Consider the following 15000-nt stretch of genomic DNA (forward strand, 5'->3'; position numbering starts at 1 on the left):
ACAATCTTTAAAACACATACACATTTATGTATATGTATATTTATGTATATGTATATACATTATTTCTTCATATTCTCCACCTATTTCATATTTTTATATAGCTTTTATACAGTTTTCTTATATAGTTTATACTTTCTTATTATTTTATTCTCATTTTATTTTTTGCTTTTTTTTATACAGATGCAGAAAGCATTTCACTGCATGTCGTACCCTGTATGTATGTGTATGTGACAAATAAAATTTGATTTGATTATAAACTGTTGTAAAAAAGACATTATTTACATTGACATTATTTACTGCACAGATTTTACACTTTCCCAACCAGGGCATTTTACTTTACATGAGCTCAACACTTTCAATATTCGTGATTAATAGTTTGTGATTCAGAAACTATAGAACTGTGAGATTTTGGAAATGCACCATAATTTCCAAAAAGAAAATTAACCACAAGCCTAACTACTTCCACTTGCTTTGTATTTGTATTTGCTGATGATCACCATCTTTGAACTACACTTCTTAATTGCTGGCAGTTTCACTTCCTGTTTCTGTCATGTTTAGGCTTTCCCAGTTTACAAGTTTATTTTCTTCCAGCAGAACATATAATTCCATAGAAATTATATAAAGATTGACTTGGTAAGTCTGTGATTTCACATTTGCAATCTAGGCAAATGAGCATATATGAGCTAAACTTTGCATGAACTTTGCATTTTAGTTCTGAATCTAGATCTGTGTGATACTGGAAATAACAGAGCCCGTAATCGTAAAGATTCTTAGAACGATCTCAGTGAGCTCCTAATTTAAGGTAAAAATATTCTAACTAGATATCTTATCTTCTGAGCAACTCTGAGAAAGGAAAGACAACTTTTATCTTAGAGAGGAGGCGGGGCTAAACCCATTACTAGGTATGACACATTCTTTTGAAGACTGTGATTGGTTCATTCATTCATTCATTCATTCATTCATTCATTCATATCCAAACTTCTCGGGTCATGGGGATCCTGTGCCTATCTCAGGCATCATTGGGCATCAAGGCAGGATACACACTGGACGGAGTGCCAACCCATCACAGGGCACACACACTCTCACTCACTCCGGACAATTTTCCAGAGATGCCAATCAACCTACCATGCATGTCTTTGGAACGGGGGAGGAAACCGGAGTACCCGGAGGAAACCCCCGAGGCACGGGGAGAACATGCAAACTCCACACACACAAGGCGGAGGCGGGAATCGAACCCCCGACCCTGGAGGTGTGAGCCAAATGTGCTAACCACTGTGATTGGTTGACCAATTAAAAAAAAAAGATACTTGTAAACTCTGGTCTATTACCGTATACCTCTTTGCATTGCCTGTATGTTAAGATATTTGTGTGTATATATATATATATGTTTAGGATTTATCTACATTCTAGTGGGTTATTGATCCAGGTTTAATGAACAGAAAGAAACAGAAAGCACATAATATTTCAGTTTTAAGATCCTTTGTCCTCGTGTGTGCCGAATCATCTCGGGGCACTGCACCCTTCTGTAATATCTCTAAAGAAAACCACATTGTTTACAAAGTAAATTCCTCAGTTGCTTCATTTTGCTGATTGTGTAATCCAGGCAAAAGAGAAGTATTTTGGAGCTGCTTTACAAACCCATCATGTGATGTGATGTCATATAGTGAAGAGGGCATTCCAGTGAATGTAGAAAGTCACAAATTGGCTTAAAATGCAGCACCAAATATAACCAAATAAGTATTTACGCCTCATCAAACCTATTTTCCCATTTTGTAGAGTTATAACCTCACGGATTTCCCTAAACAAGTCCTAAATCTGTTACCATCAGATGTCACACAATTGGTTGAATAGAGTTCATCTGTGTCACATGTTCTCAGTATAAATACACCTGTACCTGGAAGACCCCAGAATTTGACAAGCAACATAATTCAATTCAATTCTATTTTAATTGTATAGAGCCTTGTACACAGGAAGAAACCTTGAAAAGAATCTCAAAAGGAGACTCATCCTCATCTGGTTGAATCCAGAGAGTGTGATAAATCATTTACTTTCTTTAACAGTGTACTAAATGGTCAAAATACAACACCAGGAATTATTATTCTAGTATTAACTTTATCCTGTTATCCTGGGCAGTGGTTATCCTATCCAGCTCAACTAGTTAAGGCTCTGGGTTGTTGATCGGGGTTCAAGGCCCAGCACAGCCAAGCTGCCACTGCTGGCAACCCTCAACCCTCCCTGCTCCATGGGTGCTGTATCATAGCTGCCACTGCACTCTGATGTGATGGGATGTGGTAGCTCAGTGGTTAAGGTGTTGGGCTACTGATTGGAAGGTCATGGGTTCGAAACCCAGGTCCACCAAGCTGCCACTGCTGGGCCCTTAATGCTCAGTTGTATACGGGATACGGGTGTCTGCGTCCCTCTGGATAAGGGTGCCATAAATGTAATGTAAAAATGACCCCAACCTCCTCAGTTGGGGTATGTGAAGAAAAAAAATCCGCTGTATGTGTGGTGTTCTAAAGTTATCAACTGTTTGTAGATGGAAACTTGTGTATTTGTGTCAGTTCCAGAACCACAGCTAAACTGGGAGAAATGATTCAGTAGCCAACCAAAGCGTAGACACTCCACCAAACTGGGTTTTATGTAAGAGCAAAACAAAGAGCAAGAAACCACAAATGGGAAAAAAATCCATATAAAATTCCTTATGGAAATTGTGATCTGGAAATCTATAAAAAAAATATATATAGCTTTGGCCCTAAGCGCTACATTTACTGGAAAACCCAACACTGTTCATCACTCTGAAGCAGTGAAGCATGGTGGTGGTAGCATCATTCTGTCAGAAGGGACTGAGAATCTGGTCAGGACAGAAAGAACGATCAATGGATGGATGGATGGATGGATGGATGGATGGATGAATGGATGAATGGATAGATAGATGGATGGACCTGCATTAGTCTGCCAGAGATTTGAGACCGGAGCAAAGGTTTAAATGACAATCATTTAGCGAAGCTCCAGCAGTGCAGTGGTTCAAAACCAATAAACTGTGCTTGAATGATCACCAGTATGTAATAAGTATGTATAAAGATGTGTAGAAGTAATAGAGATCTATCCTAATTAAATCCATTTTATTTCCAGGTTGTAACCGTACAAAATGTGAAAATATTCAAGAAGGTGAAGACTTATATAAGGCAATGTATCCCACACATGTAGTATTTATCTCTGCATTTCTCTATATAAACAATTTCATTACCTTTCTTGCATTAGCAGTCATACTAAGAGCCATCAATCCCTCGAGGTAGCTGCTCAAACGGATTCCTTTCACGGTGATTATTGCTTCTTGGGTTAAGATTGTGCTGTTGTAAAAAAAAAAAAAAAGTGCATTTTGTAATTCCAACACTGTGAGAATTAAAATCAGGCCAAATTACATACTGTGTCTGAATATAAATGAATAAGAATAATCAATGCAACAAACTTACACGTCTGGGTTTTCAGGATGTGGCCTGTAAACTAGTCTCTCATCAACGGATACTAAATTTGTGAGGGTTATCTAAAAAAGATTAATCAAAATAATTATTAATGTCTCACATCAACTCCCTATACCACCATTCATGGAGTAACATATTTACATCTAATATGTTAGGGATCCACAGCTAGATAAGAATATTTGAGGCACAGGATGTTGTTGTATGTTAGGCTTCAGGCTGCAAGAACATGAAAGACTTTACATTCGATAAGCAAAAAGAACAAAAACAAATCAGGTATTTTGTGGTAGTCTTTTTTGCATGTCAGTACTCACGTTTGCTGAGAAAAGCTCCATAATTTTTACTTCAGGGTCAACAACGGAATACTCTTTAACATACGTAGTGGTTCGGCTTGTCCCCAGTATCTAAAAAAAGACAATTCAAGTCAGACTTTTTCTTCATTCTAAAGATTGATGTGAACAATACCTGCAGCAAATAACCTGTTTTTGCATGATTATATTATCGTGCCTTTGCCACATGATTAGATGATTAGGAGTTACTAATAAAGTGGATGGCAAGTGTCTACATACGTGCACAGTGGGGTCCAAAAGATAGAGAGCACTACAGAAAATGCTTCTATTTTGGTTTCTTTTCTAAGTAAATACTACATTTTCATTCGACATTATACTATTAAAATGTGCTTGAATGAAAAGTAGAATCCTGACATATTTACCTACATTTAAATAGGGACCTAAAAATAGTGTGGAATAGCGCAAAATCATCTCATCTTGAATTCTGTATAAATAGTTGCAAAATCCTGTATATTAAAAAGTGAAGAAATATTTCAAAATCCTAAAACCTCACTTTCCAATTTACAACGAAAAGAAAAGATTATCCCGTGTGGTCTCCGACTACTGGACCCCACTGTATATCTCAGGTTCTGTGAGGCTTTCCGTTACTTTACTCACGGCTCGCACCACACTCGGGATACACCACTCAGTGCTCAGCAGCCGGTGGCTGTGAAGGCGACCATGTTTATCCTGGTTTCTGTCCAGGACGTCCACTCCTACCACACTGGGGTTCATGGGATTGGGGTATTTTCTCATCGCTGCTTTGATCACCGTCTCCCAAGGATAGCTGGGAAAAGCAGATGAACCAAACAAGTGATTGTTGATTTTGTGGACAAGTGTATTTTTGGGTGTTTATGTTTTATGTTATTATCTGTTAGAGACTGTTTATTTCACCCAGATTATACAGGTTGAAAGGAATGTGATGACAATAGTAATAATTATGACAAACTTAAATGACCTTAATCTTGAACTTTTCCAATAAACATCAGGACCGTGTAGTAAATGAGGTATCATCAGCAAACAGAAGTATTACAAAGCAAAATGGGAAGAATCTTATTCTTAGTATCCTTACAACATAGGACTGTTTTAGCCCTCGTTTCCTCATTCTAACCTTTCCTAGAGAACGTGAAAGTAAGTGTATCGACATAAACAAAGGAACATATGCGTGTTTGGAGAGAAGCGACACGCCTGGACACGTGACAGTCACGTGACAGGTCATTGCGTTTCAGTGTAACGCACAGATCATAAACAAACATCTCAATGAAGAGCGTGTACATGACGTGTAGTAGACAGGAAACAAGTGTAAGATCCAAAAGTGTTATATTTTGTTTTCTATGTGATTCATTATACATAAAATTGGCCCAATATCAACGTGACAAAAGTGCTCATGAAGATCATCTTTACTACCTGAATATATGTTCCGTGCTCCAGATCTTCATTTCTGAAGTACTGTAAATAAAATAAATAAATAAAAAATAAAAATAAAACGTAATGTGAATATAAAACGTAGTTAAATCCGTTGCTGCTTTCTCAATCCGCCGGTAGCATCGTCCCAGTTCCCAGTGTCGACTTCCGCGTTACTGTAACCAGGACAACCAATGGTAGCTCGCGTGCAACCATGGACACTTTATTAATCAATTCTGCGTCGAAAACGCGCAGAAATGTCACAAAATCGTCTGCGCTGTATAACCAATTCATTGATTTGTTTTCTATGAGCGTCTATAAAGGAGTCGTTTTTATTTATCCGTATTATGGAATAAACGTATGAGCAGGCAGCGTATGGGTTTTATTCAGAGCCCTTTTCAATGACCCGACATTATTTATACAAGTAAAACAAAAACGTCCCATAAAGCTCTTATGAAGAAAAGTGAGTTATTTGGTGGCACTTTGCTTTGTAAAAGCTGCTAACGTCATTAACACAACCACAAGAAACAGTTCAGTTCAGTTTATATCCTAATAAACAATCAGGCCTGGTATTAAGATACTTCTTGAGGTAGACGAAATGCATTATATACAGTGTATCTATAGCATTATTTATGTAAAACACGTGTGTTATGAAGTGTAAGGAGGAAATAAGGAGTGAATACGGAGGGAATAAGGAGTAACAAATAAGAGCTGAGGATGAGCTCACTGGGAAATTCTTCAGGGAAATTACAGGCTGCGGCGCGCATGCGCACTCGTGTATATGTGCAGTGATCCGTTCCACGTGCAGTTTACATTGGAGCTGTTGCGTGTAAGCGGTCAGTTTGTGGTGTTTGTGGACTCTTGTTGATGGACGTCGTCGCACCGAGCAGCAGAATGAAAGTAATATCTCCCGGTAAGACTTTAGTTTATAAATAGAGCAAAATGGCCTTTTGTAAAGCGTTATAAAAGCTACAGTGTAATTTGAGAACAAGGAAGTAAGTTAAGTAAAATCTCTCTGTTTCTCTTTCTGTCTTTCTCTGTCTCTCTCTGTGTCTCCGTCTGTCTCTGTGTGTGTCTTATCTGTTTCTGTCTCTCTCTGTTTCTCTTTCTCTATGTTTCTATGTCTCTCTCTCTGTCTCTTTCTGTCTCTCTCTGTTTCTCCTTCTGTCTCTGTTTTTCTCTCTCTCTGTCTGTCTCTCTCCTTTTCTGTTTCTTTCTCTTTCTGTCTCTCTCTGTCTGTTTCTCTCTCTCTCTGTCTCTTTCTGTCTCTTTCGCTCTCTCTCTCTTTCTGTTAGCTGCAGGTACTAAGCTCAAATACATCAAGAGAAATGGAATGGAATGGTCAATATTATATTTGGACCTAATTTCGTTAATGCTTTAAGTGTAAGAACCAAAATGAGCCCTGACTGTCTTGAGCTGCACTCCGTGGTCATTGGATTGGCAACAGATTGTTTTTTACAGACTGTATACTTTTATTCAATTCATTAGCGTATTTTTCACTTGTGTGTGATGCAAATGAAAAAAGACATTCCCAGAATTGCAGTTTACATTCAAGCTATGCTTTGTTATTAATGTACCAACAGAAGCAGAGAATAAGTTTAGTTATTTGAAGGTAACCGAATAACATCATAATGTCTGGAACAAGGTAACATCCCAATTATCAACAATAACATGATTATTAAGCAACATTTAGGGACAATGGCCTTTGTTTAAAGCCATTGTCACAGAGCAGCTTTACAGAAATATCTAAATCCAGGATAAATACATTTTATATTTAACCTTTATGAGCAAGCCAGAGGTGAAAATCTTCTTTGTGTGATGTGAGGAACACACTGAGAAGAACCAGGCTTATAACCAGGCTTATAACCAGGTAATTTATTGTATTCAACCAGAAGTAGGGCATCAGGATGGATCGGGTGGGTTTGGAGAGCAGAAGGGGTTATGGTCGGTAATGTCTCAGGAGTAGCATGTGTAGTAGCTAGACAGAGATAGACATGTCTGGCCAAGTGATGCATCTGTCTTTTCATATCTATTGTTTTCCATCCATTGGTATTTAAATACAAATAAAAAAATAACTCTCTTCATCTTCTCCTGATCTTATGTCCCTGAATAGATAAGGTACTTCAGCGTGAGCTGAGCACCCTGAGCAAGTGCATGCCCTCCTGCATGGTGCAGCAGATATCTGAATGCCTGCGCTGCTCACGTGCGCTCACTGACTACGAGGTGCAGGTGATCCGTTCTGGAGCCACAGACACGCAACAAGCTGCGCGTCTCCTGCAAACGCTCCTGTACAAGGGCCACACGGCATGTCTACGCTTCTTCCAGTGCCTGAATGCATGCAGCCCCTCACTCTTTCACACCATCACCAGAGGCCTGGGTATGTGTGAGCAGACAGGTGTTTGAGAGATAATATGTAAACATGCGAAGATTGTCTTTTAACCTCTTTGTCTGTCCTGCAGTGAAGGTTACCGATGAAGCTCACCATCATGTGGCGACGTCGTCCTGTTCAGGTATGCACTGGTGGTTTTTTTGTAGAAACTTTATTATTCATTGAAAGGCAATTTATATGTAGAGGTAAATACAAATAAGATTCATGCTTTTTAAGACAGTGGAGATGACTAGTGGTTTGCGACACCCATTGTTTGTGGCTCTTGGTAAAGAGTTTCGGTGGTCGAATGCATGAGCCGTAGCCGCTGATCTCACACGCTTTATGCACGTTTACTTCCTACTTGCTTAACACACACAATGCCACACTAGTTATGTCCCATAGAGGACGTATGCATGTGAGAGGCAGGAGACTGTGGTCTACATGTGTGCTGTAAGAGGCTGCAGAGTTTGTTTGTGTGGTTTGGTCTTAGCATTCATACATGCTTATTTGTTGTTGCTTTCAATTCTCAATTTCAAATTGTGTGTTTTGTGTTTTGTCTCCACTATTAACAGAGACCACTGCAACTGTTCCCCCATGTGTCATTACCATAAACAATTCCTCATTGAACAACTGCATCATAGGAAACAACAACAGCTTGTGCTGTCTGCTCTCTCAGACCGATGTCCATGACGGTAAGAGTGACACAAAAGTGTAGCAGGAAATGATGTAGCATATTATGTGCAGTAATGGTGTCCTAATACCCCCTAAGAGTGACATATAAACAGTAATAAGCAATTAGCTTTATTTTTAACACTTTTCACATTGTCACTAGTTATAATCTTTAGAAAATACACTAAATACAGTTTAACATTTTCATTCCTTATGCATTGTATGCTGCTGCTTTTTTATTTTGTTTTTTTTATTTATTTATTTATTTATTTATTTATTTATTTTAAATAGATGCAGTGGAGCATATGGAGAGGAAGCATCAGGACAGGGAAACGTCCACAGAGTCCACAGAGGCTCCTAATATTCAAGTGGAGAGTTCCAACGTAGAGTACGTCATTATAGGGGACAACAACTACATGAACATTGAAAGCAATCTGGACCCTCAGCTTGAGGAGGAAACTGATAGTGTGGACGAGGGTTCAGAGGGGTAAATAGGATTAGGCGATCAAGATGGAGACCACAGACTGTTAAAAAAAAAATATGTATATATATATTTATATGCACAGAATCTCTTCAGTTTAAAACCAACCATTCATGGTTAAGAAAGTATACACATTTGTGTGATTTAATCCGAAGTTCTCTGAAGTCCATAAAGGCAGAACTACTGATGTGATGTATCAATACCTCAGTAGTGATATGATTGATTTTTTTTATTACAGACTGATATTTTAATAAGCTATGTGTCACTGTTACTTTTATGCATTCATTTTTTTTGCCTTATAACTGATAATGAATTGTTTTATATTTATACATGATATTTATTACAGGTTGTGAACCTTTTATATTCAGTCTTTTATGTATAAAGTATATTAAAAAATATATAAATTTAAATGATTTGTGTTGTTGAAGTATGTAATTTTTGGGGAGAACTAACAGAGAACTATTTAAGACAATTTTATTTTGAAGCATTGCCAGGAGCTGTGATTTTTTTTATTTTTTATTTTGTTACAGCAGTATGTATGTATTTTAGTCTCAATATTTATTAGGATTCATTTAATTCAGGCCTTAATTACTCGAAAACAAGTAGGCCTTATGAAACCAGAAAGGAGCAGAGCTTGAGTCCACCACAGGGCAATTAAAAAAATAAAAAGATACTGGTTGTCTTAAGAGATATCGGGATGGGGGTTAAGGTTAGACCTTTCCATTGCTGGACTTTGGAGGACAGTCTAAAATGACTAGAAGTTCTTTAATGAAGTAGGATTTCATCTTTCTATTTTGGTAGCCATGACCAATTACTCTGGTGCTTGTGATGTCATTTTGAAGTGCTTCTTATTGTCTTTCACCTCACCAAACTATGTAAATTATGTAGCTTTAGGTATTGAATATTTTAACATTTATTTAGATGTAGGTTTTGCTTTATTTTAGATAGTTCTTTAGATAGTGTTAAAACCTCTAATGGCCAATTTTTTAAATAAACAAAACATACAGTAAAATTCATTTAGTATTTCAGTTTTGTTTTTTACTTTTATTATTTATTAAGTGCCAGTTGGTACTTTGATATCTTAGGATTGTGTTAGAGGTTTATGACGAGGTTTGATGAGGATCATTCTGCTTTGGTAGCCTTGACCATGTTCACTGATCTTGTCATGTCATTTTGAAGTGCTCATTGTCGTTCATTCATTCATTTTCTACCACTTATCCGAGCTAGTCTTGGGTCATTAGGAGCCTGTGCCTATCTCAGGCGTCATCGGGCATCAAGGCAGGATAAAACCTGGACGGAGCGCCAACCCATCGCAGGGCACACACTCTCTCATTCGCTCACACACTACGGGCACTTATTGTCGTTCACTTGGCCAAATGTTATTTAGCTTAAGTTGTTGAATAATTTTAATGTTTAGTTAGGTGCAGGTTTTGCTTCAAATTAGATATGTTATTGTTTGTTTCAAAACCTGTTATGGCCCTTGTTTTTTGTACCAGTAGCTTTAAGAGATATAAGAAACAGGGTCTGGCTCAAGTCACCTTACCCTCAGTAAGAGTTTCAGTTCCCTTTCACTTAAAGTCTTAGCCTTAGGCATGGTTTAATTAAGTTTGACTGTCTAAAAGATTACATGGGATTCCATCATATTGTTTGTCGTAGCCATGAAAATCACTTTGGTACTTGTGATGTCAGTTTGAAGTGCCACTTATTGTCTTTCACTTGGCCAAACATTATGTATCATGTTTGATGTTATTTTGCGTATATAATAATATGCAGGTTTTGCTTCAAATTAGATAATAGTTATTGTTTGTGTAAAAATGTAGTGTTTACTTTCGTTTGAACTAGTAACCAGTACTGTGCTTGGTTATAGCATTAATAATGTTCCAGTGGTAACAAAGGCTCCCCTAAAATAGGGATTGTTGTGTATGAAGCCGCCCGGAGACTGTCATGACTTCTTTTGAACCAATGTTGTGTCAGTCAGCTGTATGGTCTGGCCTTTATCAGCAATTTCTGTGCTGAACTCAGAGTTTACCATGACTCATTAGTTCCTCATGAGCTCTCAGTTGCACTATTATAAACTGGTGTACAAAGAATTATTAACATTTACACTATTTACTGTAGAGTGTCACCCAAATGAGGATGGGTTCCCTTCTGAGCCTAGTTCCTCTCAAGGTTTCTTCCTCATATCCTCTCAGGGAGTTTTTCCTTGTCGCTGTCACCTCCGGCTTGCTCGTTAGGGATAGGGATAGATATATAGTATCATAAATTTTAAGTTAATCTTTTTTAAAATTAATTTTAAACTTTAATTGTATATATTACAATATATTATTGAATCCATCCTCTGCACCTCAATTACTGTTTGGTTCAGCTCAGCAACCAAATGTGACCTCAGAAGACTACAGAGGGTAGTCCGAACCATTGGTACAACTTCTCACTCTCCAAGATCTGTACTTCTCCAGAGTGAGCAAAAAGGCAAAGACAATCACTCTGGACCCCTCACATCTAGCACACTCAGTCTTTGAACTGTCTTTGAACCATCTGGTCGACGCTACAGAGCCTTGAACACCAGAACGACCAGACATAGGAACAGTTTCTTCCTTCAGGCAATCCATCTGATGAACACTTAACATACTATTATTACTAACACATGCTATTCTCACACACTATTTACTTAAAACACATACTATGTATATTTCAATTGCTCATTTCACACTTGTACATCTGTACATACAAATTGTCTATATTGTATATGTCATTCTGTTACACTGTGGAGCTTCTGTCACTAACAAATTCCTCGCATGTGAAAACATGCCTAGTTATACTTAAGTAAAGTTGGCTGCATATTCACAGATTCGAGTTTCTCGAGTCAATAACTCCTGAGCTAAACGCTGTGATTTTTCAAATGATGAAAAATCATAAAAAATAAACAAAAAGACATTTCCTCTAAATAAGTGTTGCAGCATATCTATCAGGACATAAGTGATGTGTGATCTGAGTTTGGTGACAGTAGAGTGTATTACAGTGAAGTTACTGAATATAATTTCCATAATAGTCAAGTTATTGATTTTTTATTAAAAGAAATAAATAAAAAATCATCCCCTCCTTGAACCGCCACCTTATTGTGGTGGAGGGGTTTGTGTGCCTGAATGATCCTAGGAGCTATGTTGTCTGGGGCTTTCTGCCCCGGTAGGGTCCCCCAAGGCAAACAGGTCCTGGGTGACGGGCCAGACAAAGAGCGGTTCAAATATCCCCTTATGAAGAATTCGAAATCAAGGTCCATGACGTCGCCCGGTATGGCGCAACCGGGGCCCCACCCTGGAGCCAGGCCCGGGGTTGGGGCTCGCATGCGAGCGCCTGGTGGCCAGGTCTTACCCCACGGGGAACGGCCAGGCTCAGCCCAAAGGAGCGACGTGGGGCCGATCTCCCGTGGGCCCACCACCTGCAGGAGGAACCGTAAGGGGCCGGTGCATTGTGCATTGGGTGGCAGTCGAAGGCGGGGGCCTCAGCAACCCAATCCCCGGACACGTAATCTGTCTTTAGGGACATGGAATGTCACCTCGCTGGGGGGAAGGAGCCTGAGCTGGTGCGGGAGGCTGAGAGATACCGACTAGAGATAACACGCACAGCTTGGGCTCTGGAACCCAACTCTTTGAGAGAGGCTGGACTCTCTACTACTCTAGAGTTGCCCATGGTGAGAGGAGGCGGGCTGATGTGGGCTTGCTCTTTACTCGGGTAAAGAGGGGGCAGAGCTGTCAACTGATCACCACCTGGTGATGAGTTGGATCCGACGGCGGGGGAGGAAGTTGGACAGACTTGGCAGACCCAAACGTACTGTGAGGGTCTGCTGGGAACGTTTGGCAGAGTCTCCGGTCAGAGAGATCTTCAACTCCCACCTCCTGCAGAGCTTCAACCAGATCCCGAGGGAGGGTGGAGACATTGAATCCGAGTGGACCATGTTCTCCACCTCCATTGTCGACGCGGCTGCACGGAGCTGTGGCCGAAAGGTCTCTGGTGCCTGTTGTGGCGGCAATCCCCGTACCCGGTGGTGGACCCCGGAAGTAAGGGATGCCGTCAGGCTGAAGAAGGAGTCCTATCGAGCCTGGTTGGCTTGGGGGACTCCGAAGGCAGCTGATAGGTACCGGAGGGCCAAGTGAGCTTCAGCCCGGGTTGTTGCGGAGGCAAAAACTCGGGTCTGGGAGGAGTTCGGTGAGGCCATGGAGAAGGACTATTGGCCTCGAAGAAATTCTGGCAAACCTCTGGCGCCTCAGGAGGGGGAAGCAGTGCCCTGCACAGTGGGAGTGGGAGTCTGCTTACTTCGACTGGGGACATTCTCGGACGGTGGAAGGAGTACTTCGAGGATCTCCTCAACCCTATCGACATGTCTTCCACTGAGGAAGCAGAAAAATTTGGTTGTAGGTGCATTGTAGCTGCCTCTCTACATTACTACGATAAAAACGAGGTGTTATTTGTGTATTAACACCCTTTAGTTCAGGTGTTATTGACTCGGGAAACTCGAATCTGTGAATATGAGGCCAACTTTACTTAAGTCCTAGCTATTAAGCTCTTTCTGATTCTGATTCTTTCTATTAATTAATTTATTCTATCCTTATTTCTTCTTCTTATATATATATTCTCTCTCTCTCTCTCTCTCTCTCTCTCTCTCTCTCTCTCTCTCTCTCTCTCTCTCTCTCTCTCTCCTGTTTCCATACTTCTGTAAAGCTGCTTTGAGACAACGGGAAATTGTTAAAAACTCTATACAAATAATTTGTATCGAATTGAATTAAAATAGGCGCTAATTCCATGTTAACAGATTAGCTGCCAGATTCTGATTTGCGGTCGTGTTTCAAATGGTTCCATTTTTCCCATGTAGTGGACTAGGTAGGGAACATCATTCTATGTAGTACACTTATACTGGAGCCCAGTGTGGATTGAGAAACAAACATCCGGTGTACACTTCCGGTTCCAAACAGCTACCCGCGTAGGTTTAATATTGCTCTAACATACATAGATACGAATAAATGTTTCTTTAACAGCGTAGTAACGCTTTACGTATATCAAGTAATGTATTTGTTTTATTTAAACTAGAAATATTTAAGTCATTAACGAAATATTTTGAGGACTCTTAAGGCTGTTTGAACCTAGTCGGCTAATTGCTAACGTTAATCCGCCTCTGTTGTTAGCAACAGGTTTGCTGTGATGCTCTGGTGAGCTGTGAGCTACAGGCTGGGAACATGCAGACTGTACAGATAGACAATAAAGAAGACGGGAAATTATGGCACCGAAAACCAGTGCCATCAAATAATGGGTAAGTTTAAACCTGAATGATGATACAAGTCTAAACAGGAAAACCATCAGAACTAAATGTGTGATATTACAGCATCTGTTCCCTCTGCAGTGTTGGGGCACATTTACTGAGACTGGAGCTTTGTTTCAGTGCAGAATTAGAGCTTTTTGTTTCTGTAACCCTTTATCATAAGGTTGTTCTATTATTTGGGCTTTTTCACAGTCCAGCACAAACGCTGAGATGTTTAAAAAAAACCCACCTGGATAGTGCATTATAGCTATAGATGTTAAGTCAAGTCAAGAAGCTTTTATTGTCATTACAACCATATAGAGCTGTTGCAGTACACAGTGAAATGAGACAACGTTCCTCCAGGATCAAGGTGCTACATAAAACAAAGACAGAGCTGAGGACTTAGTCAGTTAGTCCTAGATACATAAAGTGCAACTGTGCAACCTGTTGCAAACAGTGCAGGACAAGACTGTGCAGGACAAGACTGTGCAGGACAAAAGACAATGCAGAAGAAAGGTTACAAGACAATACACAAAAGACAATAAACAGACACAGTACCTACCAGTGTAAATACTGTATGTTCAGACAATTTTGTGTGCAGTAATACTAGAATGAACACAGTTTCTTAGCAGCAGGTCCCTGAGATAATGGATTTGTGCAGAAACAGCAAACGACTGAAATATTTTACAGTATGTGCAAAACGACGGAAATGATTCTATGATGCATACAATGTTTACTATTTACCTTATTTTAATGCTATGCAAACTTTTTTTTTACTTTTGCTTTTAAATGTTGTTTATTGATATTTTTGATATTTATTTAACTTTGTCTTATTTTATCTTTAGGTTTTCTTATTTTATTTAGGATAATTTGCAGGTTTCCATTTATTATTTTTATTTATTTACTCACTCACTCACTCACTCCTTCAGCCCACTGATTTGCATGAAGCTCCACCCCAGAATCTACCATGGCCTGTATAG

At 39.4% G+C, this 15000-nt stretch overlaps 3 protein-coding genes across 13 annotated transcripts in view; 2 read left to right on the forward strand and 1 right to left on the reverse strand.

Moving 5' to 3' along the window:
- prelid3a (PRELI domain containing 3A) overlaps positions 1-5409 on the reverse strand; it is an 8639-nt gene extending 3230 nt beyond the window's left edge. Inside the window, exons 1-5 of one of the 7 annotated variants that reach the window (XM_027153999.2) lie at positions 5216-5401; positions 4427-4595; positions 3794-3883; positions 3474-3544; positions 3248-3350 (exon numbers count right to left, since the gene is read on the reverse strand). In XM_027153999.2, the coding sequence (XP_027009800.1) occupies positions 3248-3350; positions 3474-3544; positions 3794-3883; positions 4427-4595; positions 5216-5247 (465 nt within the window). In that variant the 5' untranslated portion in view covers positions 5248-5401. Of the gene's footprint in view, positions 1-3247; positions 3351-3473; positions 3545-3793; positions 3884-4417; positions 4596-4766; positions 4998-5215 lie in introns of those variants that run through there. The other 6 variants (XM_027153984.2, XM_027153993.2, XM_027153969.2 and 3 more) reach the window with 6 other exon arrangements.
- Positions 5410-5976: 567 nt separating this feature from the next.
- Positions 5977-9140, forward strand: si:dkey-29h14.10. Its single transcript, XM_027149200.2, has 5 exons — positions 5977-6125; positions 7326-7589; positions 7672-7722; positions 8153-8272; positions 8541-9140. Exons 1-5 carry the CDS (start codon positions 6080-6082, stop codon positions 8738-8740), a joined length of 681 nt encoding a protein of 226 aa, XP_027005001.1. The 5' UTR covers positions 5977-6079; the 3' UTR covers positions 8741-9140.
- A 4415-nt stretch (positions 9141-13555) lies between these two features.
- tbc1d31 (TBC1 domain family, member 31) overlaps positions 13556-15000 on the forward strand; it is an 18766-nt gene continuing 17321 nt past the window's right edge. The window contains exons 1-2 of one of the 5 annotated variants that reach the window (XM_027154013.2): positions 13556-13705; positions 13908-14032. In XM_027154013.2, coding sequence (XP_027009814.2) covers positions 13959-14032 — 74 coding nt within the window. In that variant the 5' untranslated portion in view covers positions 13556-13705; positions 13908-13958. Of the gene's footprint in view, positions 13706-13762; positions 13786-13907; positions 14033-15000 lie in introns of those variants that run through there. The other 4 variants (XM_027154018.2, XM_027154031.2, XM_027154023.2 and 1 more) reach the window with 4 other exon arrangements.

The sequence above is a fragment of the Tachysurus fulvidraco genome, chromosome 3 (genome assembly GCF_022655615.1).
Source record: "Tachysurus fulvidraco isolate hzauxx_2018 chromosome 3, HZAU_PFXX_2.0, whole genome shotgun sequence".
Classification (NCBI taxonomy): Eukaryota; Metazoa; Chordata; class Actinopteri; order Siluriformes; family Bagridae; genus Tachysurus; species Tachysurus fulvidraco.

What these genes read in the sequence shown, in the direction of transcription:
- si:dkey-29h14.10 (XM_027149200.2), top strand. Translation starts at nt 6,080, where the DNA reads ATGGACGTCGTCGCACCGAGCAGCAGAATGAAAGTAATATCTCCCG. An exon ending in AATGAAAGTAATATCTCCCG is followed by an intron (nt 6,126 to 7,325) that starts GTAAGACTTTAG and finishes GTCCCTGAATAG; the next exon opens with ATAAGGTACTTCAGCGTGAG. An exon ending in CACCATCACCAGAGGCCTGG is followed by an intron (nt 7,590 to 7,671) that starts GTATGTGTGAGC and finishes TCTGTCCTGCAG; the next exon opens with TGAAGGTTACCGATGAAGCT.